General features: G+C 37.0%; 1 protein-coding gene and 1 long non-coding RNA gene across 3 annotated transcripts; both read right to left on the bottom strand.

Annotated features, from left to right (window-relative positions):
* Positions 1-1033: 1033 nt before the first annotated feature.
* Positions 1034-13417, bottom strand: LOC112033475 (uncharacterized). 2 transcript variants are annotated; one of them, XR_010632522.1, is made up of 5 exons: positions 12984-13417; positions 12180-12251; positions 2716-2921; positions 1450-1560; positions 1034-1309 (listed from the first exon to the last, which is right to left on the bottom strand). It is a non-coding gene; the product is annotated as an uncharacterized LOC112033475 (long non-coding RNA). The 2 variants fall into 2 exon arrangements; XR_002885248.2 differs by lacking the exon at positions 1034-1309 and having other exon boundaries at positions 1329-1560.
* A 10820-nt stretch (positions 13418-24237) lies between these two features.
* Positions 24238-25462, bottom strand: LOC136071220 (uncharacterized). The gene has a single exon (XM_065782258.1). It carries the CDS (start codon positions 25429-25431, stop codon positions 24238-24240), a length of 1194 nt encoding a protein of 397 aa, XP_065638330.1. The 5' UTR covers positions 25432-25462.
* Between the last annotated feature and the right edge of the window lie 1687 nt (positions 25463-27149).

A 27149-nucleotide genomic window follows, 5' to 3' on the forward strand; every position in this document is an offset into this window, starting at 1 on the left:
GCTGGCTGGCGGTTTGGCCTCGCGACTTGACTGAGTCGCGAGTTCAAGCCGCGAGTTAACAAAACGGCCAGGCTGGACTTTTTGTCCTATAGTGCTCCAGCTGGCGTGACTGTTTATCTTCTCTGCACGCTTCACTCATGTGCTGCAGTTGGCGGCTTGCCAGTCGCGAGTCACCCGCGAGTCCCAGCCGTGAGTCTCTGCATCCTTACACAATCTTGGGCATTTCTTCACACTCTTTCACTCACTACCCTTACATGATTCCCACCTAAATACAGGGTTACTAATTGCTAAATTACAAGCAAATTTGGCACGGAATAAAGCCAACAAGATGGTTGATTAAATTCAACCTACAATGAGGAAGCTATTTTTTCTTTTTAACAGTTTTTCCCTTTAGTTTTTAAGGTAATTGCTAGTATAATTATGTATTATATAATTCTATTAATACCCAATTAATTCAAATAATTAGTATATATGACTTATCACGAATAGAATCGTGACTCTGTTAAAATGAATTAAGAAACTTTAAAGATTGTAACCCATACAATAATTACCCATAAAGATTGTTGAGATACAGACTAAGTTACTAGACCTCCAGCACATAGACACTATATCCTAACATCCCGCTTTTTCTGCAATTGCTGAACTAGCCTTTAGTCTTCACATTGTTGAACTACAATAAATATGCCTTTTTTTTAAGGGGCCAAAACCCTTAAAATTAGTATTAAAAAATCTTGAAAAAAATTATTTTAAGAGTCCAATTGACCCTTGATAACCTTCGAAACATATTTCGTCAAAAAGGAAATTTTGAAGGCCTTCGTGGCCCTTAAAACAAGTGCTCTTATCTTATTTTAAGAGTCAAGAGACCCTTAAATAACCTTTTGCCAAGGTTTAAAAGATTTATATTTACAACCCTTGATAAATAATGTTATTTAAGGGGTCTCTTGACCCTCAAAATAAGATTTTATTTTATTTTTAAAAAAAAAAAAACTACAATCATGCAAAAAATATATATATATATACACAAAAATTCACAATTGTTGAGATGATATGCTATGATATTGATGTATAGCAAAAGTGGTATATTGCTACAATTACACTTTCTTTGATCTCTAAACTCAAACCTACAAATTATTGTCAATTATTGTTTAAGAGAAAAAAATATCAACAACCACACTTTGTACAAAGACCAAATCTGTCCAAGAGTTAAAAGTTTTGATACATTTCATTCTTCATCATCATCATCTCCAAAGCAAGAAGTTATTAACTAGTACAATTGAACATTTCAGCCATTATGGGTGCCCTCAAGTTTCTGGAAAAGAGAGAATGATACCAAAAGTTTGTCAATTTCCCAGCAAATATATCTACACACCTTTCATGGGAGTGTCTGACTTGGTAAAGCAACCAGATGCAAATGGCAAGCAAAAGACATATCTGTATTGCATGCTTCACCTTGAAGCCTTTTGACCTTTGATTTCTACTAGGTGATTGTTTCAACATAGTTGATTCTTGAAAATATGTCTACCAAATATCAGCAGCAAGTGGGGAGCCCAATTTGCATGACTGGGAAGGCCAAATTATAAGGAAATAAGCAGAAAAGAAGTTAACCACTCTAAATAGGCAAAGTCCATAAATAATAAAGCCTAAATTTCAACATGATTGAAACCAAACTAAAGACATCAGAAAGAATCAATGTCGCATGGAAACTAATATTACCCGTCCTACCAAATATCAGTAGTGAGTGGAGAACCAAGAAAGCAAATTTAACATCCATACTCCAAAACCCAGAACAAGGGTCACAATCATTAACAATCTTTGCTTAGATATATTAAACCAAAAAAAAAAAAAACAATTACCCACATCAGCTTCTTCTAATGGTCCACGAGCCAAATCTCAGTATAAGTAAATTGATCAACAAGTAGCTATATGACTTCTCAAAACAAAAACAAAAACAAAAACAAAAGAAGAAGAAGAAGAAGTAGCTTAATGACTTTGTCCCATACATAATTTCCAAATAGGTAATAGAATCAAAATAGTGAAAAAATACTTACTTGAGTTATTTGACAAAACCAAAACCCAATCGCATCAAACCTTTTATGAAAAAAATCCTTTAAAGGTTCTACTTATATTAAAAGTCAACAATAACAAATTGCACACCTTCATAATCCTTATTACTGCTGTTTTCATTAGCATTTGTGCTGGAAATTAGTGTCTTAGACACCAGAGGAGGAGGAGGTCCAGCAATTACTGGTTGCTCTTGGCTCTTGGAAACAGACCTCCGAGGAGCATAAGTTGGGGCGGAAAAAACAAGTCCAGAACCTCAACTCTGAATCAATACCTAAGGACATGCCTCACTAGTACTTTCATGGTCCACTAAATAAAGGCTGCCCAGTCCTCCAAACAGAGAGACATTCAACCCCACAAGGCATGGGGCCTTGTACCATAGTCTTCTATCTTGAGGTCTGGAAACTTAACTCTGAATCAATACCTAAGGAAATGCCACACTTTCATGGTCACTCATATAAAGGTTGCCCAAAGTCTAGTCCTCCAACAAGAGAGCTTGAGGAGACTTACTGTCTAGTGTCAGATATTACTCATTACACGAATGGCACTAATAGCTTATAATAAGCATGTCTTAATCAAAAAAGAAAAACTTATAATAAGCATGTCTAAGGGGATCTTTATTCAATGAAAATTCTTAAAAGTCAAGTATCTTACAGTTGAAAATGTGTGAAGAAAACACTCATAGGAGCATTTCATTCTTCATAGGTGCCGCTTATGTTCCTTTTTGACTGCTTGGTCGAACATATCTCACAAGTAACATGTTGGTGGCTGGACTGGATGTGAGCCTTAAGGCATTGATCAATGTTCATTAACAATATCATACATACAATCTGGTCCGCAGCAAAGTACCTCCACTGAATCTAGTTTAGCTACACTTGTCAGAGTTTGCAATAGATAACATTTCAAAAATATAGGACAGTTTTTTTTTTCAAGAACAATATTAGCAGATCATCTACAATACCAACTAAAGAAGGATATCTAGAAGCAAAGCAACTTGCTATGTGCTTTCTCATGCTTTTGCAGTTTTGAATCAAATCTGAAAACCATTCCACACCTTATTTGTGTCATGCATGTTACCTTGAAAAGAAACTTGTTAGGTTCTAAGGTCTTAGGATTTTATGTATTTAGAACTCTAATTTGTAATGTTGGCAAACCATGATCAAAACAATGTATTTAGTCTTGTTTAAGCTTGCTCAAAGTTGGTTTATTATTGTAAAGTTGGAATCGAGTGGCTGCAGAAGTACTTCGGACTTTCGGCCTGGCTCGATCGATCGAAGAATAGACTCGATCGATCAAAAATCGCACAGGTTGATTATTCTGCAGAATTTCCAACTCAGCCCTACTTCATTAAACGTTTAGGGTTTTATGTTTTTACCCTAGGTATATAAACTAAACCCTAGCCACATTTTTGGAGGTTGTCCATATTGCTTTGTTGCTCATACATTGCTGTTTTGTGTGAATCTCATGTGAGATCTTCGAGGAGCTTTCCTTTACACAAAACTTATGGTTTTCAAGGTAGAGATGATTTCAACATCTTGAGGATCATTAGAGTTGCAACCATTGGAACTTAAAAGAAAAACAAGCGGGGAGCTTGTAGCTAATTGAGGAATTCAAGAAAGAAGGAGTCCGTGGATTCGGAGCTTGCACGTGGTCGTGTCAGTAAGTTCTACTGGTGGGTAGCATTAGGAAGTTGAGCGGGAAGCTTGTAGTCCTTTTGTAAGAACTTTAATTCTTTCATAGTGAATTCTGTTTTGCCTTGAGGATCGGTGGGTCAAATCCTCCCCAGGTTTTTACCGTGTGGTTTCCTGGGTGATCATATCATTGTGTTATTTATTATTCCGCTGCTTTATTATTTTGATATGATTGTATGATTGCTTTAACCTAGAATTGCATAATTTGACTAAGTAATAGCTTGGCTAATTAATCTAGGCTACGCTATCTGGTTGTTGAAGGGGTCTAAATTTCCATCAAGTGGTATCAGAGCAGGTAGCTCTTTTATTTGAGATTTTTTATCTCTGAGCTGATCCTTGACCCCTGCTGTCATGGATTCTTGGAAAATCTTTTTGCTTATTAGTCAACTTATCTACTTGCTGTCTTTGCCGTTTGTTGTTTTTGTTAAATCTTTCCTTAAGTATCTTGGCATAATCACATGTGATAAGAATTATGTTTGTTATACTGCTTTAACCACCTTAAAGGCACGTGATTCTTGTCTTTGGTATTTGGATAGTGGTTGTTCCAGGCACATGACAGGAAATAAAGGTTTATTCAAAACACTCTTTGAAGGAAAGATTGGGACAGTCACTTTTGGAGATGGAAGTAAATCTGTGATCAGAGGCATTGGTACTGTGGACATTCCAGGATTGCCAGTGTTTGAAGATGTTTGGTGTGTTGATGGATTGAAGGCCAATTTACTCAGCATAAGTCAGATTTACGACAATGGATTAAATGTTCTTTTCACCAAATATGAATGTGAGATACTTGATGGAGGAGGTGACTGTATGTGTGTTGGTGTAAGGACAGCTGACAACTGTTATGGAATAACACCAAGTGTAAACAACAAGTGCTTTAGTGCGAAGATAGATCAAGTTGATTTGTGGCATCAACGGTTGGGGCATGCCAGTCATAAGCAGTTAGAGAAGATTTCCAAGTGTGAGGCAGTTATCGATTTACCTAAATTTGAGAAGATAGATAAGTGCATTTGTGGACCATGTCAGATAGGTAAACAAGTAAAATCCAAGCATCCGTCTGTGACTAGTGTTCAAACTTCAAGACCTTTAGAGTTATTACACATTGATCTCATGGGTCCTGCCAAAGTTCAAAGTTTGGGTGGAAAGAAGTATATTCTAGTTGTTGTGGATGACTTTACTAGATATACTTGGGTTGTGCTTTTGAAGGATAAAGCTGAGGCTCCTGAGAAGATGATACAACTGTGCAAGAAATTGCAGGTTGAGAAAGATACTGTGATAGCCAGAATCAGAAGTGATCATGGAAGAGAATTTGAGAATACCAAACTGGCTACTTTCTGCAATGATCAAGGCATTCACTAAGAGTTCTCATCACCCAAGACACCTCAACAAAATGGGATTGTTGAAAGGAAAAACAGGGTTGTTCAGGAGATGGCACGAGTCATGCTACACAATAAAAAATTGCCAAAGTCCTTCTGGGGAGAAGCAGTCAACACTGCTTGCCATACACTCAACAGGGTGTATTTTAGACTTGACTCCAAGAAAACACCCTATGAACTTTGGAGAGGGAAGAAACCTGTTGTCAAATATTTTAGGATATTTGGCAGTGACTGTTACATTCTACGTGATAGAGAGAACCTAGAGAAGTTTGATAAAAAGAGTGAAAAATGATACTTTCTAGGATACTCTTCCACCAGTAGAGCTTATAGAGTGTACAATTTGAGAACCAAAACAGTCATGGAATCTTCAAATGTTGTGATAAATGATGAAGTGTGTTCAGAAGCATCTTCAGAAAGCACTGTTCCTGCTCAAGATAAGTCTTTAGAAGTTAATGATTCTCTTCTTACTGAGTATGTTGGGAAACATAGTGAGGAAGAGTTGCTGGTGTTGAATGATACAGTCTCAGTACCATCAAGTTCAGAACCATCCACTCTGGTTCATGGCACTCGACAGGTACAAAGTGAGCTCAGTCCTCCATTTGAACAGAAAGGTACCACAACATCTCTTGTTAAACGCCCATCCTCTAGAGTGAGATTGAATCATCCTTCCACAAATATATTGGGTAGTCTGAATGATAACATGAGATTGAGATCAAAAGCCTTGAATGTGATCACTCACTCATGTTATCTGTCCCAATTTGAACCGAAGAAGGTAGATGAAGCACTTCAGGATGCTGATTGGGTAAATTCCACGCATGAAGAACTTCATCAATTCGTTCGGAATGATGTATCAGAATTAGTTCCTAGACTGGAAAATGTAAATGTGATTGGAACTAAATGGATCTTTAAAAACAAGTCAGATGAACATGGCACCGTGATTAGAAACAAATCAAGACTTGTTGCACAAGGGTACACACAAGTGGAAGGAATTGACTTTGATGAGACCTTTGCACCAGTTGCAAGATTGGAATCCATTCGGATACTGTTGGCCATTGCAAGTCATCTAAACTTCAAGTTGTATCAAATGGATGTCAAAAGTGCTTTCTTAAATGGGATGTTACAAGAAGAGGTGTATGTTGAGCAACCCAAGGGATTTGTGGATCCTCACAGACCGGATGACGTCTACAAGTTAAAGAGAGCTCTCTATGGTTTGAAACAAGCTCCTAGAGCTTGGTATGATAGATTGACTGCATATCTCACTGAGCATGGATTCAAAAGGGGATCTGCAGATACAACTCTTTTCATAAGAAAGGATAAGACTGGTTTTGTTGTAGCTCAAATTTATGTTGATGACATTGTTTTTGGTGCTACTAATGATTCTCTTGCTCATTCTTTTGCAGATGAAATGAAGGCAATGTTTGAAATGAGCATGATTGGTGAATTGACTTACTTTTTGGGATTGCAGGTGAAGCAAACAGAGTCAGGAATCTACATCAATCAAGCTAAATATGCAAGAAATTTGGTCAAGAGGATTTAGACTGGACAAGGCTGCTCATGCTAGAACACCAATGGCTGCTAATGTGAAATTAACAATTGATCCATCAGGTGAGTCTGTTGATGTTACTTTGTATAGAAGCATGATTGGTTGTCTCTTGTATTTAACTGCCAGTCGTCCTGATATCTCTTTTAGTGTTGGTGTTTGCTCTAGATTTTAGTCTAATCCTAAGGTCTCTCATTTAAATGTTGTTAAGAGAATTATCAAATATGTGAGTGGAACCTGTGATTATGGATTGTTTTATAGCAAAGAGTCAAATTTGTCTCTTGCTGGTTTTTCTGATTCTGATTGGGTTGGGAATGCTGATGATAGAAAAAGCACCACTGGGGGGTGTTTCTATGTTGGAGCCAATCTTGTGGCTTGGATGAGTAAGAAACAAAATTCTGTTTCTTTATCCACTGCTGAGGCTAAATATATTGCTGCTGGGAGTTGTTGTTCTCAGCTTCTGTGGATGAAGAAACTTTTGAGTGATTATGGGATTCCTCAAGACACCATGGTTGTCTACTGTGATAATTCTAGTGCCATAGATATATCTAAAAATCCTGTTCAGCATTCTAAGACCAAACACATTGAACTTAGATATCACTTCATTAGGGATTTAGTTGAAAAGAAAATTGTTATTCTTGAGTATATCCCTACTGACCGTCAAAATGTTGACATCTTCACCAAACCTCTTGATGGAAGTAAGTTTGAGACTCTTCGTCAAGTCATTGGTGTGCTTCGGTGTCCCTAGTCTCTTCTGGCTTTCTTGGTCCTTGTGCTTCATTGCTCTATTCTTTTGTGACCATTGTTCTTTGGTATTTGTGTTTTTCTTTGTTTTAGGACTTGCATTGCATTACATTCATGCATTTCATTCTAGGATTTATTTGTTTTCTCTTATAATAATAAAAAAAATAAAAAAAAAAAATGGAAAAGGAGAAAGCAAAAATTATGTTAGACACTATTTTTCTTGATTTTTGAAAAACAAGGTTGGTCTATCTTTTTACACATGTCATGTCTTGTGTACCTTGTTTAACTTTGATGAACTTATTCATTGCACTTGACTAAATTGAAACTTTGTAGTGCATGTTGTGTGGGAAAGATGTGTGTGGTTTTTAATCACTTTGTCTTAATCATGAAGTCATATGGTATTTGACTGTCGGACTTGATTCTTTTGAGAAAGGCATAAATAACCATCTCACTACTGTTCACTAGCCAATCATGAACACCTTAGTGCATATCATAAGATTTTGTGTACTTGTTACACGTGCACAAAAAGAACATAAGGTGATGCCTCGGCTTAATTGCTTATTGCTTAAAACTGGTGTGTACTATTAGGCTTGATGCCAATTCACTTAATTCAAACCGGTGTGTACTATTAGGCTTGATGCCATTTCACATAATATATTTCACATTCTAATGGGGCAAAAATATAAGAAACTTACATGATTGCAAGCTTTTGTTCTAGGAGATGTGGGAGTTATAAGATGTAACTTTTTAGGTGATAGTCTCTTTTAAATTCTATGTGATGAATTGTGTAGACTTTGTGTTTGATTGCTATTCACATATCACCTCACATGTATCTCAAGTTTTTGCTAGTATCACACACTACACAAGTTACTCTTTGTTAAACATTGTACATGCTAGTGTGTGTGTTTTTGGTCTGACCAACCAAGTTTGAAAATATCTTGAGATTTGTGCACAACATATTTGTTGCTTGAGAAAATTCAATGGGAGAATGATTGAAAATTGTTTTTGAGAAAATTGGGTTTAAAATTTTGGGTTTTTGAAAAACCATTCCATCTCATACTCATGCTTTTTGTTTCTGTAATTTAATGCTTTGAGGAGTTATTTTCAAAATCTGGTTTGTGCTTTTCAAAATTGTGATTTTTCTCAAAATTTAGTGAGCCTCTGCCCATTTCGATCGATCCAGCCTGTTTTTCGATTAATCGAAAAAGTGCTCTAGTTTGTTCTAAAATGACTGTTTCATTCGATCAATCGAATGTAATTTTCGATTGATCGAAGATCGTGGAAAAGCTTTTTTAAAAGTTCAGATCTGACTTTTTCAAAGTTCTATTTCAAACTTTTCAAACTTTTTCTTTTCTCTCTCCGACGAGGCAAGGTTCCACATAGAGATTTTTTTCATTTTCCTCCGAATCTTTTGCAAAATCTCTCTTTCCTCAAGCCGGTAAGACCCTTTTGCCCTTCCTTTTGATTTTATTTTCATGATTTCAAGCATAAATCCATGCATTTAGAGGCGATTTTCGGACTTTACACTTTTGGTTTTTTTCATTTGATTCACGTCATATTTTATGCAATTGATCGTTGGGTTTTTGTGGGGACACATCATAAACATGATTCTTAACTGTTAATTTGATCAATTTTGAGTTTGGTGAAAAATTGAAAATTTTAGGGTTTGTTCTTGATCCGATTTGGGGCTTTTGTTAAATTGGGTAGAATTTGATGAAATTGGCTTGTTGTGTTGATGTAATTAAGCATTATAATCTATGTGATGTGTTTTGTAATGCTCAATTCATCAATTTGTTTAAAAATTTCAACAAGTGGTTTTCAATTTTTGGGATTTTTGATAGAAATTCCCTGTTCAAGCCAATTTTGTCAATTTAATCTCAATTGAACTTATTTGTTTACTGCATTAGTACATGCATCATGGCATTGTATTTGTTCATGCATCATATAGATTTTCATTCTATTGATTTTTGTGCTAACTTGCAGTCTGCCCTTGGTTTTGTTTTTTTTTTTTGTGTTTTCTTTTGTTTTTCTCTTTGTGTCTCTGTCATTTCCTTAGCATCATGCTTAGGAAAACTGGAGCCCGTAGGACTAATCTTGCTTCTTCTCCGTCCCCTCCTTCCTTTGACCGTGAGAAGTTTCCGAGTGAGAAAAACCAAGAGATTTTTGATAAGCTTAACCTTAGGAGAAGGATTTGGGCTGAGCATTGTTCTATTAGATGAACTTGATCCTGCCATTAGGGCAAATTTTGAGCGTAGGGGCTGGTTACCCTTGGTGGATGTTTCTGACCCTCCTCCACCTTTTGCCTTGATTAGAGAGTTCTATTCGAACATCTCTATCCGCATCTATGATTCCAACACTTTAGTCAAGAGTTGGATACGAGGCGTAGAGTACTCCATTACTCCTCAGGTAGTGGTTGGTGCTCTAGGGGTACCATTGGTCCAGCATCCTGTCTATCCATATGACGTGTCTCCCGAGCTGAGCGATGTTTTGTCTTACATCATTGGGACTACTGTCCAGTGGGGTTCTGATCCTCGGATCACTTCTGCTGAGCTCTCCGGGTTACACTATCTATTCTTTAGGATAGCTTGTCATTCTATCTGGCCCATTTCCCATGTTCACACGATTCCTCTTGAGAGGTGTGTATTTTTGTACGCCTTGGTTACGGATGCTCCTATTAGTTTTCCCCATCTTTTTCTTCGTTCTTTGAACGATGTTTATAGGAGTTCATCCACTTCTCATGCTCTTGTACATCCTATTTTCATTCATAGGATTCTTCTTTATCTTGATCTTAGTGGCTTTCCTTCCTCTGAGCCCGTTCATGTGATAGCTCCCATAGGTGCGTCTTTTCTTTGACAGAGGGCCGCTCATCTTCGAGCTGGTTCTAAACACCCTAGGTCTGAGCCGTCTAGTAGCGCACCTCCTCCTTCTTCTTCTGCAGGTCTTGCTGGTGAGGATGTTCCTGATCCAGTTGGTGATGATGCTGCTGCTGATGTTCCTCCACCTCCTTCGGCCGACTTTGATGTTCGCCGTACTCTGGAGACTGTCATGACCGTTCAGGCGGCTCATGGTCAGATTTTGGTGGACTTGCTAGACGAGATTCGTGCTCTCCGAGATTCGTGCTCTCCAAGCTGATTTCGCGCGTCTTCATTCACCCTCACCACCTCCTTTTGATGGCGACTTGTGATTGCCCTTTGGCATTCCGTCACAAAAAGGGGGAGTAGAGTTTTGACTTGTAGAGGAGTTTTTGTAGTTAGGGGGAGATTTTTCTGTTTTAGAGGAGCTTGTGGAGTTTTAGATTGTATCTAGGTGCTTCACATTGTATATCATTTTTGGGGATATTCATGTTAGGGGGAGTAACATTGATTGATATACATGTTATTTTTTATTGATTCTTGTTGCTTTGTGATTCACTGCGTATTGATTTATATTTATGAGTTGATCATTCATATATGTCTTTATTTTGTGTTGTGTGAATCTTACAAGAATGTTATACCTGATGTTTTACTCTTTTTTGTCATACATGCGTTTATGTGTTTGTTGAGTATTTCAGGAATATACAGGTTGATTCAACTAAGCTGCTGTCTACACTTGCAACTGATGGATAGGAGTTAGGCTGAATTTGATTTTATGAGCATTATCTTTGTAAAGGGCTTTTTACTTGTAAAACTTTGAGCTTTTAAATTAGGTTTTGTCACGGATTGCCAAAGGGGGAGTTTGTTAGGTTCTAAGGTCTTAGGATTTTATGTATTTAGAACTCTAATTTGTAATGTTGGCAAACCATGATCAAAACAATGTATTTAGTCTTGTTTAAGCTTGCTCAAAGTTGGTTTATTATTGTAAAGTTGGAATTGAGTGGCTGCAGAAGTACTTGGGACTTTCGGCCTGGCTTGATCGATCGAAGAATAGACTCGATCGATCGAAAATCGCACAGGTTGATTATTCTGCAGAATTTCCAACTCAGCCCTACTTCATTAAACGTTTAGGGTTTTATGTTTTTACCCTAGGTATATAAACTAAACCCTAGCCACTTTTTTGGAGGTTGTCCATATTGCTTTGTTGCTCATACATTGCTGTTTTGTGTGAATCTCGTATGAGATCTTCGAGGAGCTTTCCTTTACACAAAACTTAGGGTTTTCAAGGTAGAGATGATTTCAACATCTTGAGGATCATTAGAGTTGCAACCATTGGAACTTAAAAGAAAAACAAGCGGGGAGCTTGTAGCTGATTGAGGAATTCAAGAAAGAAGGAGTCCGTGGATTCGGAGCTTGCACGTGATCGTGTCAGTAAGTTCTACTGGTGGGTAGCATTAGGAAGTCGAGCGGGGAGCTTGTAGTCCTTTTGTAAGAACTTCAATTCTTTCATAGTGAATTCTGTTTTGCCTTGAGGATCGGTGGGTCAAATCCTCCCCAGGTTTTTACCGTGTGGTTTCCTAGGTGATCATATCATTGTGTTATTTATTATTCTGCTGCTTTATTATTTTGATATGATTGTATGATTGCTTTAACCTAGAATTGCATAATTTGACTAAGTAACAACTTGGCTAATTAATCTAGGCTACGCTATCTGGTTGTTTAAGGGGTCTAAATTTCCATCAAAACTTCATGGCCACAGTTTTCTTTGTGCTAAAGAAGATGCAGATGCAGAGTCAAGTGGTCCTTTCTTCAATAGTTGGAATGGCAATCATCATCTGGACAGTGGACAAGTGTGTTTGACAAATATATATACATACATACACACACACACACATATATATATATATATATAACTCACAGCTGTTGTAAGGAGGTCAACATTCCAAGCTGCATAGGTAATGTTCCATTGAAATTGTTTAAGCTAAAACTTCTGTAACATTATAGAAAGTTTTACAATTAATATAAGTTCTAATAAATGGATACAGAAAAGGGTTAACAAAAAGAAATCATAAATAAAGGGAAAAGATTAAACCCGCTATCTTTCAACCAAAGTATTTTATGATAAACATTTGAGCAGGGCAATCATATCATAAGAAGGCAACAAATATAATATGAATAAATACAACATAAACCAAAAGAAAAAGTTCTTGCAGTTTCCTTGGACACTATATCTATTGAATGAATCTCAACCACAATAGAGCCCGATTAGTCACAAATCTAAAACCAAAATCAATCCTAGCTTGGCCAAGCCAATTTTATCATTTCCTTTCACATCAGCCTACTAAATTAATTGAATATAGAATTACAAAAAGACTAATTTATAATAAAAAATTGCAAAAAGACTTAGAATTTTTACTAACCTATATGAAATGATTGAAATGTTGAATTGAATTGTAACAATAACATCAGTACTCCATCTATAGCTGGTTAAAATGTTGAATTGTAAAAATACTCAGCTACTAAAGCAAAGTTTAAAATCACACACCAAAATTGAACCCTAAATCAGTAAATCACTCACCAAAATTGAACCCTAATTTCCATAGTCAATCAATAAAAACAAAGATTGAGGCACAGAGCAAGGCACAATGTTCAATCACTACGATTGCGTTATGTATGATCAAGATACGAACTTAATTTTTACAAAAAATAAAAATAAAAATACCGTCGGAAGATTCGCCGGAGGTGGTAACGGAGAGAGTATGACAGTTCTCGTTGGCGCTGTTGTCCTCGTCAGAAAATTCCTTCCTCCGACTAGAGATTCCTCACATTTTGGTGATTCATCTTCGCACATAGAGAAAATGCGATCTACTTCGAGAGTGAGCGCGAGAGAGAGAAAGGGCAATCAAAGGAAAAAGAGGAAAAATAAATGAAAAAGAATAAGACAGGGAGGACCTAAATACTCTGAAATTTTCATACAAAATTTTTCAATCTTGCTTAGAAATAAATCAATCTTTATGTTTTGCAGTATTTTTTCGAGGGGTACTGGGAAATCTACAAATTTTAGAGTGAAAACTCATGCTGGTGTGCCCGGCATTTTTTTCAGCACTTATTTCAAGGGTTATATGTTGACTTATTTTGAAGGTTCTCAGTAAGCCTAGTAATATTCACCCGCCATTTTTTTTTCAGCACTTATTTCCAGGGTTATATGTTGACTTATTTTGAAGTTTCTCAATAAGCATAGTAATAGTCACCCGCGTGTTATATTTAGTATTTATTTGGACAAATTTTAATAAACCCTCAAAAAATAAGGGTTGAAATAGGTCCACTTTTTTATAGTATATGTTTCAAATCGTAGTTTACCTCGGTTTATTTGGAAAATATCTCATGTCTCATTCTTTTAATGTGTTGTGGCCTATTAGAGATTGTGGCTCACGTTGATTACGGACGGCATTGCATGGACCTATACAAACAGTAATATTGATGAAGGAAGGCATGCTAAGTGTCTTTAAAAATGTCACTTCTTTGGAAAAGAACTTCTTGAATGGGCTTGGAAACCTTCCTCCGTCAACGTATACAACCTATCCAAACTCCCACTTTCCTCGAAATCCCTCAAAACCCATACAAAGGTGGAAGCCTTTGCTCTAATGGCCAATGACCTGAAGGGTAATCTCTACTCTAGGTTTTCACAAGCAATTTAAAGTTGAGGCAGCTTCCACTCTACAACGAATCTGGCGCCGCAATAACCCAAAGACGAATGATAGCGTTAAATCCAAGGCAGCTTCTATTTTACAACGAGTCTGGTGCTGCAATCAACCAAAGTGTTGGTGCTCCAAGAAAACTTATGAATCCAGCAGTCCCTGACATTGTTGTTGCAAAGCAATGGGGGTGTTTTGATGTCTTTGCTGTATTAAGATCTGTTTTTCTAGTGATGGAGTCGCTACTTGTTTGGATTCTGAATGATAATGGTGAAATTAGGAAAATGGAGAACGTGTAAAATATTAAACTGTCAGTAAGGATTGTGCGTAGAACCCTATATTTATACTCCGTGTGATGGATTTGGATATAGCACATTTTTCCCCCTTATTATAAATGGTAAATTACACATATAACTACCTTTAAATCAAATACAAAATTACCATGTAATTTATTTCGCGACACTTACCTACCGGGATAGAGCCAGACAAGATGAAACTTTTTCTCTCTTCGGTAGGTAAAAGTTAGGGTTTTTTTTTTCTTTGAATTTGATTGAACATATTAACTTGATCTGACTAGGTTGTCCCATTTTTTTAAGGGCTAAGTGTCTGTTTAAGATCTGCTTATTTTGTTGAAACTGAAAACTTTTTACTGAAAGTACTACAGATAAAGGTAAAAGTTAGCTGAAATAGTGTAATGAGACTAAAAAATAATACCAAAAAATGCAGTATGACCCATGAATAGTAGCAAAAATAAGCTAAATAGTAAAATGAGTTGGCAAAATTAATCATGCCAAATGACACTTAAATGGGCTAAATTTAAAATTTTTGTTTATAAAATTTGTTGCTTTGGCTTATTTTTTAACTACTCAATTGATAATTTTTGTTCTTGGGTTTATTTCCTTTTGCTTATGAGGGACAAGGATGTTGTTAAGGTGGGCAAGTTTAATTTTATTGAGAAAAGGAAATCTTGAACAACAAACAACCAAAGCTAGTATTCACTACATCACAAAATTCCCATTAATAAAAGATATAAATCCACTGGAAAAAATATATAAAACACATGTCGAATGAAAAAGGTTTCGTGTGTGTGTGTAGACACACACACACACACACACACACACACATATATATATATAGTTGAAATTAAAACTAAAAGTTCAAATAGCGTATAAAACACAAATGAACGTTTAGACCCCCAAATACAAAATTACCAACACAAGCTTATAATCAAATAATATATGTGCGAAATATGAAATATAAGCTATATCCAAATTGATAATACACTCTAAACCATAATTAATTACAAACATAGTAGCAATTAAAGGTAAAGAGAAAGGAAAGAGAGATGCAAACACAAAGATAACACGGCGATGTGTTATCGAAGAGGAAACCAAAGTACTCGGTGAAAAACCTCTCCGCTGCCCTCCAAGCAATCAATAATCTACTAGAGAATGAAGTTGGGATACATGAATAACAGAAGACCCTCCAAGCCTAATCTACCTAGTGCACCTAAGCCCTCCAAGCTTTTTGCTCCATTAGGGTTACGTTGAACCTTGTCTTCTCTAGCTTACCGGATCCTACAATAAGCCTATTGCATCAGCCAAATGAATTGGTCCTCTTTGAACTGCTTTCCAAGCACCAAAACACCTCCTCACTGATATGGGTATGGTGAGATAAGGATTTGGCAAATGTACCTCTCAAGGATATGTCAATGGAGAGGGTGAGAGTAGAGGAAATTGGAGAATCAAATGATAAAGATTGTGGATAAGTCAATCTTGTTTTTCTCTAGGGTTTCTCTCTCAAAATTCTCTCTGGAAGCTCTCTACATTTTATGGGTATAAGGGTATTTATAGTAGTGTGTATGAGGAATGTGCAAAGTTAGTTTTCATCAAACAGGGCATTCTAGCGACTCATCCTCGCGACTGGAATGGGTCGCGAGTCTGAGTCGCGAGCTAACTACCTGGCCAAACTGGAAGATTTGTCCTGTAATGCTCTAACTATCGTGACCCTTCAGCTCCCCTATATGATTCACACGTGTGCCATTCTGGTGACTTGCTAGTCGCGAGCCAGATGTAAGATCTAGTTGCGAGACTCCTTTGAATTGCACATGTTAGGTTCTAAAGATTTAGGAATTTATGTATTTAGAACTCTAATTTGTATTGTTGGCAAACCATGATCAAAACAGGTTGTTTAGTCTTGTTTAGGTTTGCTCAAAGTATGTTTATTTGTAAAACTGGAATCGAGTGAGTGCAGATTTATTGGACTAAATTTGTAAGGCTCGATCGATCGAAAATTAGACTCGATCGATCGAACCACGTACAGATTTATTTTTCTGCAGAATTCCAGTTCAGCCCAAACTCTATTTAAACGTCTTGGGGTTCAAGTAAAACACTCTTATATATAAGGAAAACCCTAGAACGTTTTTGGGACTTGGAAAGAGAGAGATTAGAGTGCCTTTTGTGCCTCCTTTTATTTTTACGGTTTTGTACCCAAACCTCTCTAAGTCTTTGTTGCTCATATTTGCTGTTTATGTGAATCTCTTATGAGATCTTAGAGGAGCTTTCCTTCACATAAACTTAGGGTTTTCAAGGTAGAGATATTTTCTACATCTTGATGATCAACAAGGTTGTTGCCATTGAAGATTAAAAAGAAAAGCAAGCGGGGAGCTTGTAGCTGATTGAAGAATTCAAGAAAGAAGTAGTCCGTGGATTCGGAGCCTGCGCGTGGTCGTGTCAGGAAGTTCTACTGGTGGGTAGCATTAGGAAGTCGAGCGGGGAGCTTGTAGTCCTTTTGTACGAACTTCAATTCTTTCATAGTGAATTCAGGTTAGCCTTGAGGATCGGTGGGTCAAATCCTCCCCAGGTTTTTACCGTGTGGTTTCCTGGGTGATCATATCTTGTGTTATTTATTTTCCGCTGCTTTATATTCTTGATATGATTGTTTGGATTGTTTTAACCTAGAATTGCTTAATTTGACTAAGTAACAACTTGGCTAATTAATCTAGGCTACGCAATCTGTGTGTTTAAGGGGTCTAAATTTCCATCAAGTGGTATCAGAGCAGGTAGCTCTTCTTGTTTTAGATCTTTTGATCTAAGAGCTGATCCTTGACCCCTGTTGTCATGGATAATTTGAAGTGTCTTTCTGATCATATTTCTGCTCATGCTTCTGCTGATTTTATTGATGCCTGTGATGTTTTGAATAAAAAGGACACTATTGTTTCTGTTGATTTTTTTGATGCTTTTGAAACTCTTCGTAAGGAATTATCTAAATCTTTGAAAATTTCTAAGAAATTCAAGAAGAGTTAAAATTGGCTAATCTTGAAAAAGAGGATTTGATTGTGAGATTAGATGAGTCTAATAAAAAGAATGAATTTTTGAGAAATCAAATTTCCTCTCAAGATGAGAAGATGAAAAGTTTGGAACAAAAGTTAGCTGAGGCTGAAGCTAAATGGAAAATTTGTCTAATACCGAACTTGTTGATGATAACAGAAGTGTTTCTGTTTCTCTTAAGCCTAAAACTGAGAAAGTTTATATCCCTCCTTTTAAGAGGAATAATAAAGAGAAGGCTTATTTTGCTAGGTTAGACAAAGGTAAAAGTTCTGATGTAGACGCTGAAGTTTCTAAACCTAAGTCTAACCTACTGTTAGAGAGCATAATAAATCTGTTTTTGTGCCTACTTGTCACCTTTGTGGTGTTGTTGGTCATATTAGACCAAATTGTTCTTTGTTGAGGCAAAAACCAAAATCTGAGATAGATTTGCTATTAGGAATACTGATGTTCCTAAATTTGTTCCTGTTTGTCACTTTTGTGGTGTTCATGGTCACATTCGTCCTAATTGTCATAAATTGAAATTTAAGCATTCTATGTTTCAATCTAGGATATGTGATGATATTTCTCCTGCCATAAGTCCATATAAATTGTTTCATATTCTTTTGAAAAATTTGAGCTTGTTGGCTTGTGAAAGGAATTTGCAGGATTTCAGTCTCTCTCAGAAGATTGGTGTAATTCCTCAAATACACTCTGTTCTCATGGATTTTCACCTACAAAGCCGAAGACTCGTGCTAGATGGGTGAGAAAAGATTCTCCAAGGTGAGTGTTGCTAACTTGTCCTTGATTTAATTCTTTCAATTATTTGTGGACATGTTTTGTTTTTGTTTTTGGTTGTTTTGTTTTTTAGGTTTTTTTTATTTTTAAAAAAAAAAATCCAAAAACATTGAAAAATTCAAAAAGACAAAAATATTTTATTTTGTGTCTTGTTTTATTTTTCTTGAGGATTACATGAGTTTTATCTCTCTTGATTTAGAACATGCTGACATTGTGGAGAAACTTGAATAGTTTGTGCTAAGCTATTTTTGATTTTGAATGAGTATGTACTAGTTTGTACATGTACTCAAGGGTTAATTAAGAAATTGATATTTCTTGTTTGTGTACCCTTTATAGCTTAGTTTTGCACTGTCATGCATTGCATTTGCATTGTTCATTTAGCATAATATGTGCTTTTTTGTTTTTGGTTATAAAGTTTGTTAAAACCAAAAGATTTTTGTGTTTTGTATTATATATCTTGGATTTATAATCAAGGATTGGCCATATTATCTTTACATAACATGTTTATGTACCTTGTTTAGCTTTGATAAGCTTATTTATTGCACTTTACTAGTTGAAGTTTTGTAGTGCATGTTGTGTGGGAAAGATGTTTATGGTGTTTATCACTTTGTCTTAATCTTGAAGTCACATGTTATTTGACTGTCGGACTTGATCCTTTTGAGAAAGGCATAAATAACCATCTCACCACTGTTCACTAGCCAATCATGAACACCTTAGTGCATATCATAAGATTCTGTGCTCGAGAAAGTGTAGCACATGCACAAAAAGAACATAAGGTGTAGCCTCAAAATAAATTAAAACTGGTGTGTACTATTAGGCTTGATGCCAATTCACTTAATTCAAACCGGTGTGTACTATTAGGCTGAATGCCATCTCATGCAAATAAGAGGCAAAAATACAAGAAACTTACATGATTGCAAGCTTTTGTTCTAGGAGATGTGGGAGTTATAGGATGTAACTCTTTAGGTGATAGTCTCTTTTGAATTCTATGTGATGAATTTTGTAGACTTTGTGATTGATTGCTATTCACATATCACCTCACATGTATCTCAAGTTTTTGCTAGTATCACACACGACACAAGTTACTCTTTGTTAAACACTGTACATGCTAGTGTGTGTTTTTGGTCTGACCAACCAAGTTTGAAAATATCTTGAGATTTATGCACAACATATTTGTTGCTTGAGAAAATATAATGGGAGGTTGATTGCAATTTGTTTAAGAATATTGGGTTCAAAATTTTGGGTTTTTGAAAAAGCATTCCATCTCATACTCATGCATTTTGTTTCTTCAATTTAATGCTTTGAGGAGTTATTTTCAAAATTCGGCTTGTGTCTTTCAAAAACTGTGATTTTTCCAAAATTTAGTGAGCCTCTGCCCATTTCGATCGATCCAACCTATTTTTCGATCAATCGAAAAAGTGCTCTCATTTGTCTTAAAATGACTGTGCTTTTCGATCGATCGAATGTAATTTTCGATCGATCGAATATCGTGGAAAAGCTTTTTAAAAGTTCAGTTCTGACTTTTTCAAAGGTGCTATTCAAATTTTTTTCAAACTTTTCTCTCTCTCCGCGTTGGCAAGGCTCCACACCTCAGGATTTTTGTCGTTTTCCTCCGTTGTTTTTGCAAAATCTCTCTTTCCTCAAGCCGGTAAGACTCTTTTGCCCTTCCTTTTGATGTTATTTTCATTATTTCATGCATAAATCCATGCATTTAAGGGTAATTTTCGGACTTTATTCTTTTTGGATTTTCTGTTGATTCAAACCTTATTTTATGAAATTGATCATTGGGTTTTTGTGGGGACACATTATATTAATGATCCTTGGTGGTTAATTTGATCAATTTTGTGTTTTGTGAAAAATTGAAAATTCTAGGGTTTGTTCTTGATCCGAATTGGGGCTTTTGTTAAATTGGGTAGAATTTGATGAAATTGGCTTGTTGTGTTGGTGTAATTAAGCATTATAATCTATGTGCTGTGTTTTGTAATGCTCAATTCATCAATTTGTTGCAAAATTTTCAAGTGGTTTTTCAAATTTTTGGGATTTTTGATAGAAATTCCTTGTTCAAGCCAATTTTGTCCAATTACTCTCAATTAAACTTAATTTGTCACTGCATTTAGATCATGCATCACAACATTTTATTGTTCATGCATCATATAGATTTTTGTTCTATATTATTTATTGTGCTAATTTGCAGTCTGCCCTTGGTTTTGTTTTCTCTTGTTTCTTTGTGTTTTTCTCTTTGTGTCTCTGTCCTTTCCTTAGCACTATGCCTAGGAAAACTAGAGCCCGTAGGAGTGTTCCCTCACCTTCTCCTTCACCCCCTCCATCCTTTGATAGTGAGAGGTTTCCGAGTGAGGAAAACCAAGAGACTTTTGAGAAACTTATCGTTAAGAGAAAGATTTGGGCTGAGCGTTCTGTGCTGTTAGATGAGCTTGATCCTGCCATTAGGGCAAATTTTGAGCGTCGGGGTTGGTTACCCTTGGTGGATGTTTCTGATCCTCCTCCACCTTCTGCCTTGATTAGAGAGTTCTATTCGAACATCTCTATCCGCGTCTATGATTCCAACACTCTAGTTAAGAGTTGGATACGAGGCGTAGAGTACACCATTACTCCTCGGGTAGTGGCTGATGCTCTTGGGGTACCATTGGTCCAGCATCCTGTCTATCCTTATGATGAGTCTCCCGAGATTAGCGATGTTTTGTCATACGTCACTGGTACTACTGTCCAGTGGGGTTCTGATCCTCGGATCACTTCTGCTGAGCTTTCTGGGTTGCACTATCTGTTCTTTCGGATAGCTTGTCATTCGATCTGGCCTATTTCCCATGTTCACACCATTCCTCTTGAGAGGTGTGTTTTTCTGTACGCTCTTGTTACTGATGCTCCTATTAGTTTTCCCCATCTTTTTCTTCGTTCTTTGAACGAAGTTTATAGGAGTTCATCTACTGCTCATGCTCTAGTTCATCCTATTTTCATTCATAGGATTCTTCTCTTTCTTGGTCTTGATGACTTTCCTGCCTCTGAGCCCGTCCATGTGATAGGACCTATAGGTGCGTCTTTTCTTAGACAGAGGGCCGCTCATCTTCGAGCTGGTTCTAAACACCCTAGATCTGAGCCCTCTGGTAGTGCACCTCCTCCTTCTTCTTCTGCAGGTATGGCTGGTGAGGATATTCCTATTCCTGTTGGTGATGATGATGCTGCTGCTGATGTTCCTCCACCTCCTTCGGCCGACTTTGATGTTCGTCGTACTTTGGAGACTGTCATGACTGTTCAGCAGGCTCATGGTCAGATTTTGGTGGACTTGCTGGATGAGATGCGTGCTCTCCGAGCTGATCTTGCGCGTCTTCATTCACCCTCACCACCTCCTTTTGATGGCGCCTTGTGATTGCTCTTTGGCATTCCGTCACAAAAAGGGGGAGTGGAGTTTTGACTTGTAGTAGTGTTTTTGTTGTTAGGGGGAGATTTTTTTTGTTTTAGAGGAGCTTGTGGAGTTTTTAGATTGTATCTATGTGCTTCACTTTGTATATCATTTTTGGGGATATTCATGTTAGGGGGAGTAACATTGATTGATATACATGATATTTTTTATTGATTCTTGTTGCTTTATGATTCACTGCGTATTGATTTATATTTATGACTTGTTCATTTTTATATGTCTTTATTTTGTGTTGTGTGGATCTTACAAGAATGTTATACCTGTTGTTTTACTCTTTACTGTCACACATGCGTTTATGCGTTTGTTGAGTATTTCAGGATTATACAGGTTGATTCAACTAAGCTGCTGTCTACACTTGCAACTATGGATAGTAGTTAGGCTGAATTGAATTTTATGAGCATTATCTTTGTAAAGGGCTTTTTATTTGTAAAACTTTGAGCTGTTAATTAGGGTTTTGTCACGGATTGCCAAAGGGGGAGTTTGTTAGGTTCTAAGGTCTTAGGATTTTATGTATTTAGAACTCTAATTTGTAATGTTGGCAAACCATGATCAAAACATTGTATTTAGTCTTATTTAGACTTGCTCAAAGTTGGTTTAATATTGTAAAGTTGGAATCGAGTGGCTGCAGAAGTACTTGGGACTCTCGGCCTGGCTCGATCGATCGAAGAATAGACTCGATCGATCGAAAATCGCACAGGTTGAATTTTCTGCAGAATTTCCAACTCAGCCCTACTTCATTAAACGTTTAGGGTTTTATGTTTTTACCCTAGGTATATAAATAAAACCCTAGCCACGTTTTTGAAGGTTGTCCATATTGTATTGTTGCTCATACATTGCTGTTTTGTGTGAATCTCGTGTGAGATCTTTGAGGAGCTTTCCTTTACACAAAACTTAGGGTTTTCATGGTGGAGATTATTTCAACATCTTGAAGATCATTACTGTTGCAACCATTGGAACTTAAAAGAAAAGCAAGCGGGGAGCTTGTAGCTGATTGAAGAATTCAAGAAAGAAGTAGTCCGTGGATTCGGAGCCTGCGCGTGGTCGTGTCAGGAAGTTCTACTGGTGGGTAGCATTAGGAAGTCGAGCGGGGAGCTTGTAGTCCTTTTGTACGAACTTCAATTCTTTCATAGTGAATTCAGGTTAGCCTTGAGGATCGGTGGGTCAAATCCTCCCCAGGTTTTTACCGTGTGGTTTCCTGGGTGATCATATCTTGTGTTATTTATTTTCCGCTGCTTTATATTCTTGATATGATTGTTTGGATTGTTTTAACCTAGAATTGCTTAATTTGACTAAGTAACAACTTGGCTAATTAATCTAGGCTACGCAATCTGTGTGTGTTTAAAGGGTCTAAATTTCCAACAATAATAATAATGATAATAAAAACCAAGAATGAATTTGGTTTTCAAACTAAAATTTTGACAACAGATACAATCAAAATTAGCTATCCAATTTTTATGATCTCAAATACTAATATTGCTCATGCATATAAACAGTAACACACACACACACACATATATATATATATATAAAAACCATACTTCTCATCATTCAAAATAACCATTATAACCTTAAGTTCCATTTTAAATAGTTCAAAATGCCACATAGGCCAAATAGTTTTACTGGCAAACTAATCCAGTACAAAGAGTTTGATAAATATACCAAAAACTGTTATAGAACCGTTGACTGATCTGTGAGGAGAAAAAAAAATACAAACCTTATTAAAGAACAATGTTATAGAGGGGAGAACAAATAAGGAGGAAAAAGAGAAGAAAGGCAGATAGAGAGAGAAGTCTGTGGGAAGAGAAGAAGCCAGAAGGGGTGATAGTGAGGGTGTGAGAAGAGAGAAAAAATAAAGGAAGGAGAAGAAGTGAGAGAGTTTATTATGAGAAAGGCTAAATGAGCGAAAGAAAATATTTTTTCCTAGGTCAGAAGAAGATAATATTTATAAGAGCTACACATTGTGAGAGAGAGAGATTATTTTCCCCTTTTTTTTTTTTTTTTTGGAAAACAACCTATAGAAAATAAGCCTTATTTTTATAAGAGTTTTCTGTTGACTAAAGATAGTTTTCTGTTGACTATTTTTTTTTTTTTTTTTTTTTTTATATACTATCAAACATTGAAAAATATGAAAAACTATCTTTATAGAAAATTTTTCAGTGAAACAAACAGGGCGTATAATTCCAAATATCTAATTAAGCTTGTGTTTGGATAGCTTATTTTTTGTCAACTTATTTTACTATTCAGCTTATTTTTGTTACTATTTATAGGCCTTGCTGCACTTTTAGGTACTATTCATGAATTTTATTGTACTATTTCAACTAATTTTTATTTTTATTTAAAGTACTCTTAATAAAAAGTTTTCAATTTTAGTAAAATCAACAAATTCCAAAGGAACTCTAAGTCCGAAATTATACGAACTCAAAAACAAAGCAAACGCTGCCAAAATGAAAACTAACGTATACCATATCAGAAGAATAGTGAACACAACAACTACTATTTATCATCCCCAAAATAGAAACAGTACTGACACACATAGTAGAAATAGAACATTAAGATAATTCACAGTCTCAGCTTGACATTCTAAGAAAGACTGCATAAAGATTCACACAGAAACAGTAGAAACCAATACATATAGCTAATTTGAGGTGGACTTGCATTATTAATTATTATATGCATACCTAGATATAATATAACCACCCTTGAGATCCTTATATACTACTTCCATGACCGTATCTAGCTTCATTCTTAATCTTCAAAATCTTCATCTTCATAACCATCATCTTCACCTTCATCTTCATCATTATTATACTCAGACGGGTCATCAGCAGCAGCAACATGGGTTTGAGTAGCAGGTGAAGGCGGGGCTGCAGTAGAATCAGAGGCGCCTGTCAATCCGGTAGTGTTCAACGCAGTTCCCGTTATCCCTTCATTATTATCCTCAGACGGGTCATCAGCATCACCCTGATCAACAGCAGCAGCAACACGGGTGTGAATAGCAGGCGAAGGCAAGGCTGCAGCAGCATCAGAGGCGCTTGTCAATCCGGTACTGTTCAACGCAGTTCCCGCAATCCCTTCATTGTTATCCTCAGACGGGTCATCAGCACCACGTTGATCAACAGCAGCAGCAACACGGGTTTGAATAGCAGGCGAAGGCGGGGCTGCAGCAGCATCAGAGGCGCTTGTAAATCCGGTACTGTTCAACGCAGTTCCCGCAATCCCTTCATTTTTATCCTCAGACGGGTCATCAGCACGACGTTGATTAACAGCAGCAGCAACACGGGTTTGAATAGCAGGCGGAGGCCGGGCTGCAGTAGCATTAGTGGCAACCACACTTGTCAATCCGGTATTGTTCAACGCAGTTCCCGCAATCCCTTTCACCGTTTTGGAGATCAACGGATTCCCCAATCCCGCAGGTTGTTGAGGGTTCTGCTGCACATTTTGCTGCGCAGTTGGAGAATTCTTCTGCCTTGCTGGTTTCTGGACACTAGTCACGCTCTCAAACTTGTAAGAAAAGACTAGTGTTCCTTCGGGCTTTTCATCTGTGGTCATAACACTCTCACTCATCTGTTTTTCAGCAACTACTGCATCAGCTTTAGCTTTACCACCAAAACCTTCCAGCAGTTTTGTGATGAACACACGGACTTCACCGATTTCTTTGTCCCTAAACCAGTGATCCGTCCGGAATGACATGAGCTTAACAACAAGCTCAAGGCTGCTCTCCTTGGCCTTGGTGATGTCGAGGTTGAACGTAACTGGGGAGTTCCATGTGGGGTTTGAACCACCCCCTGTATCCTCCGGTGTTTTTTCCTCTGAGGAATGGAGGTTATTTTGGTTGTCGCGAATGGAAACAATCGCGTACGGCTTCATTGTTGTCATATGATTGACGTTTCTCAATCCATGCGCTGACTGAATCACAAGTTTTAAGACCCTGCAATCCATAAGGTAACTGGCTTGTGGAGTCCGTGTTTATGGATGGAGATGAATTTTAAGGTGGCTGCGTACTGATGCTTATAATAAGAGCATCAATGTGCTTGTACTCGGTGGTGGGGTTGAGATAAACCAATAAGATTCCTTGTGCCACGGAAAGCAAGGACATTTCTTAGTAAATGAAATAATTATTTTTGGAATGTTTACTATTTTTATAAAAAGTATAAAAAATAAGTTTTTTCTTTTTATAAAAAAAATTTTGGAAGTATTTTGTAAAAGAATTCTCTTAGACATTTGTTACCATTAAAAATAACCACATATCATTATCTGCTTTGATAAACGACAAAATCAACCTCTGCTTTATAATTATAAACGACAATAAATTAGTGTTGGTAGAACCCAATGACGATCAATAATTTATCTAGTAGTTTTTTTTTTTATCAAGGTCTCCTACTAAACAATAAATACTTGGCTGTCGAAGTGTAAAGGGTCAACACCAAACTTCTTTACTTGTACCGAATGCTTGGCTGTCAATCATTTACTTGGGCTTTATATTAGTATTTAACTAATTTTTTAATGGGCAAGTAGCCAATCTTCAAGATTTTATAATTTTTTTTTTTACAATTTTAAGGGTCTCGTTTGGTAAAAGAGTTTGAGTAATGTTATTCGTAATTTTTTGAAATATATGTGAATGAAAAAGTGTGTAAAAATGTGTGTAATGTTATTTAAAAATTAAAAATATGCTGTTTAGATAGTCTACCAAACAGGACCTAAATTTCATAAGTAGTTGACCATTTAAATGGACTTGGGCCGTTGGGGAAAACTTAAGATTAATTTAAATATAGACTTGCACAAAAATGTTAAGGATATATATATATATATATATTCCCTCTCTTCACTAAATTAAAACAATTTCCATTAGGTTATTGTAGGGTCTGTTTTTGTTGCCCAAGCTCAAAGGATGTGGGTTAAAGACCTAACGAACCCAGAACAATGAATTTGTAAAGAATGAATCGAAGGTTTAGGCGCTAGCCGGCGTGCATGAAGCATGAACTACTTTCCTTTTATTGAAAAATACTAAGAACAATTTAAAATTGGGAGATGCTCCTCGGCCCATGGCCGAGGAGGTTTTTTCTTCTCCCCAAAACTCCCCCCTTCTTTACATTTTGCTCACCTTACTTATATATCCCTTTCTTCCTCCTCCTGTTGATCATCTATTGGCCTCCTTCCTGATCGTCTGTCCCATCAGAGGCCATATCCATGCTCCAGTGGTTCACCTTGATCGATGTTGCTCTGTCAAAGGGTTACATCCCCATTAATGCGGCCAGAAGGGTTAGGTGAGCATATTCAATGCCGAGGTGACAGTTCGCCCAAGGCTTGCCCCTTCTTCGTACTTCTGTTGCCAACGCGTGGCACTGGGTCCTCTCCTCCTCGGATATTCCAGGAGTCCTTTGGTAGGGTGGTCCTCGTGTTTTTCCCAGGTCTCGGACGACCGAGGATAGGGTCGTCCTTGGACCCATAATGCGTCCTCGGCGTGGGCCATTTGGGCCTGGTTTGAAGTAGGCCAAGGCTACCCGATTTTCTGGCCCCACAATAGTCCCTCAAAATCTTGCTGCACGCATCCTTGGGCGGGGAGAAGGATTTTGACATCCTTGGCCTTATCCCCCCCTCCCCCCCGTCAGTACTGGGGTCCATTCATTTACCCAAGGCACATCGCTGACGTTTCGGAG

The sequence above is a fragment of the Quercus suber genome, unplaced genomic scaffold, assembly GCF_002906115.3.
Source record: "Quercus suber isolate HL8 unplaced genomic scaffold, Cork oak 2.0 scaffold_295, whole genome shotgun sequence".
Taxonomy (NCBI): domain Eukaryota; kingdom Viridiplantae; phylum Streptophyta; class Magnoliopsida; order Fagales; family Fagaceae; genus Quercus; species Quercus suber.

Excerpts from the sequence above, each read along its gene's own strand:
- LOC136071220 (XM_065782258.1), bottom strand. The coding sequence starts at position 25,431 with ATGGATTGCAGGGTCTTAAAACTTGTGATTCAGTCAGCGCATGGATTG.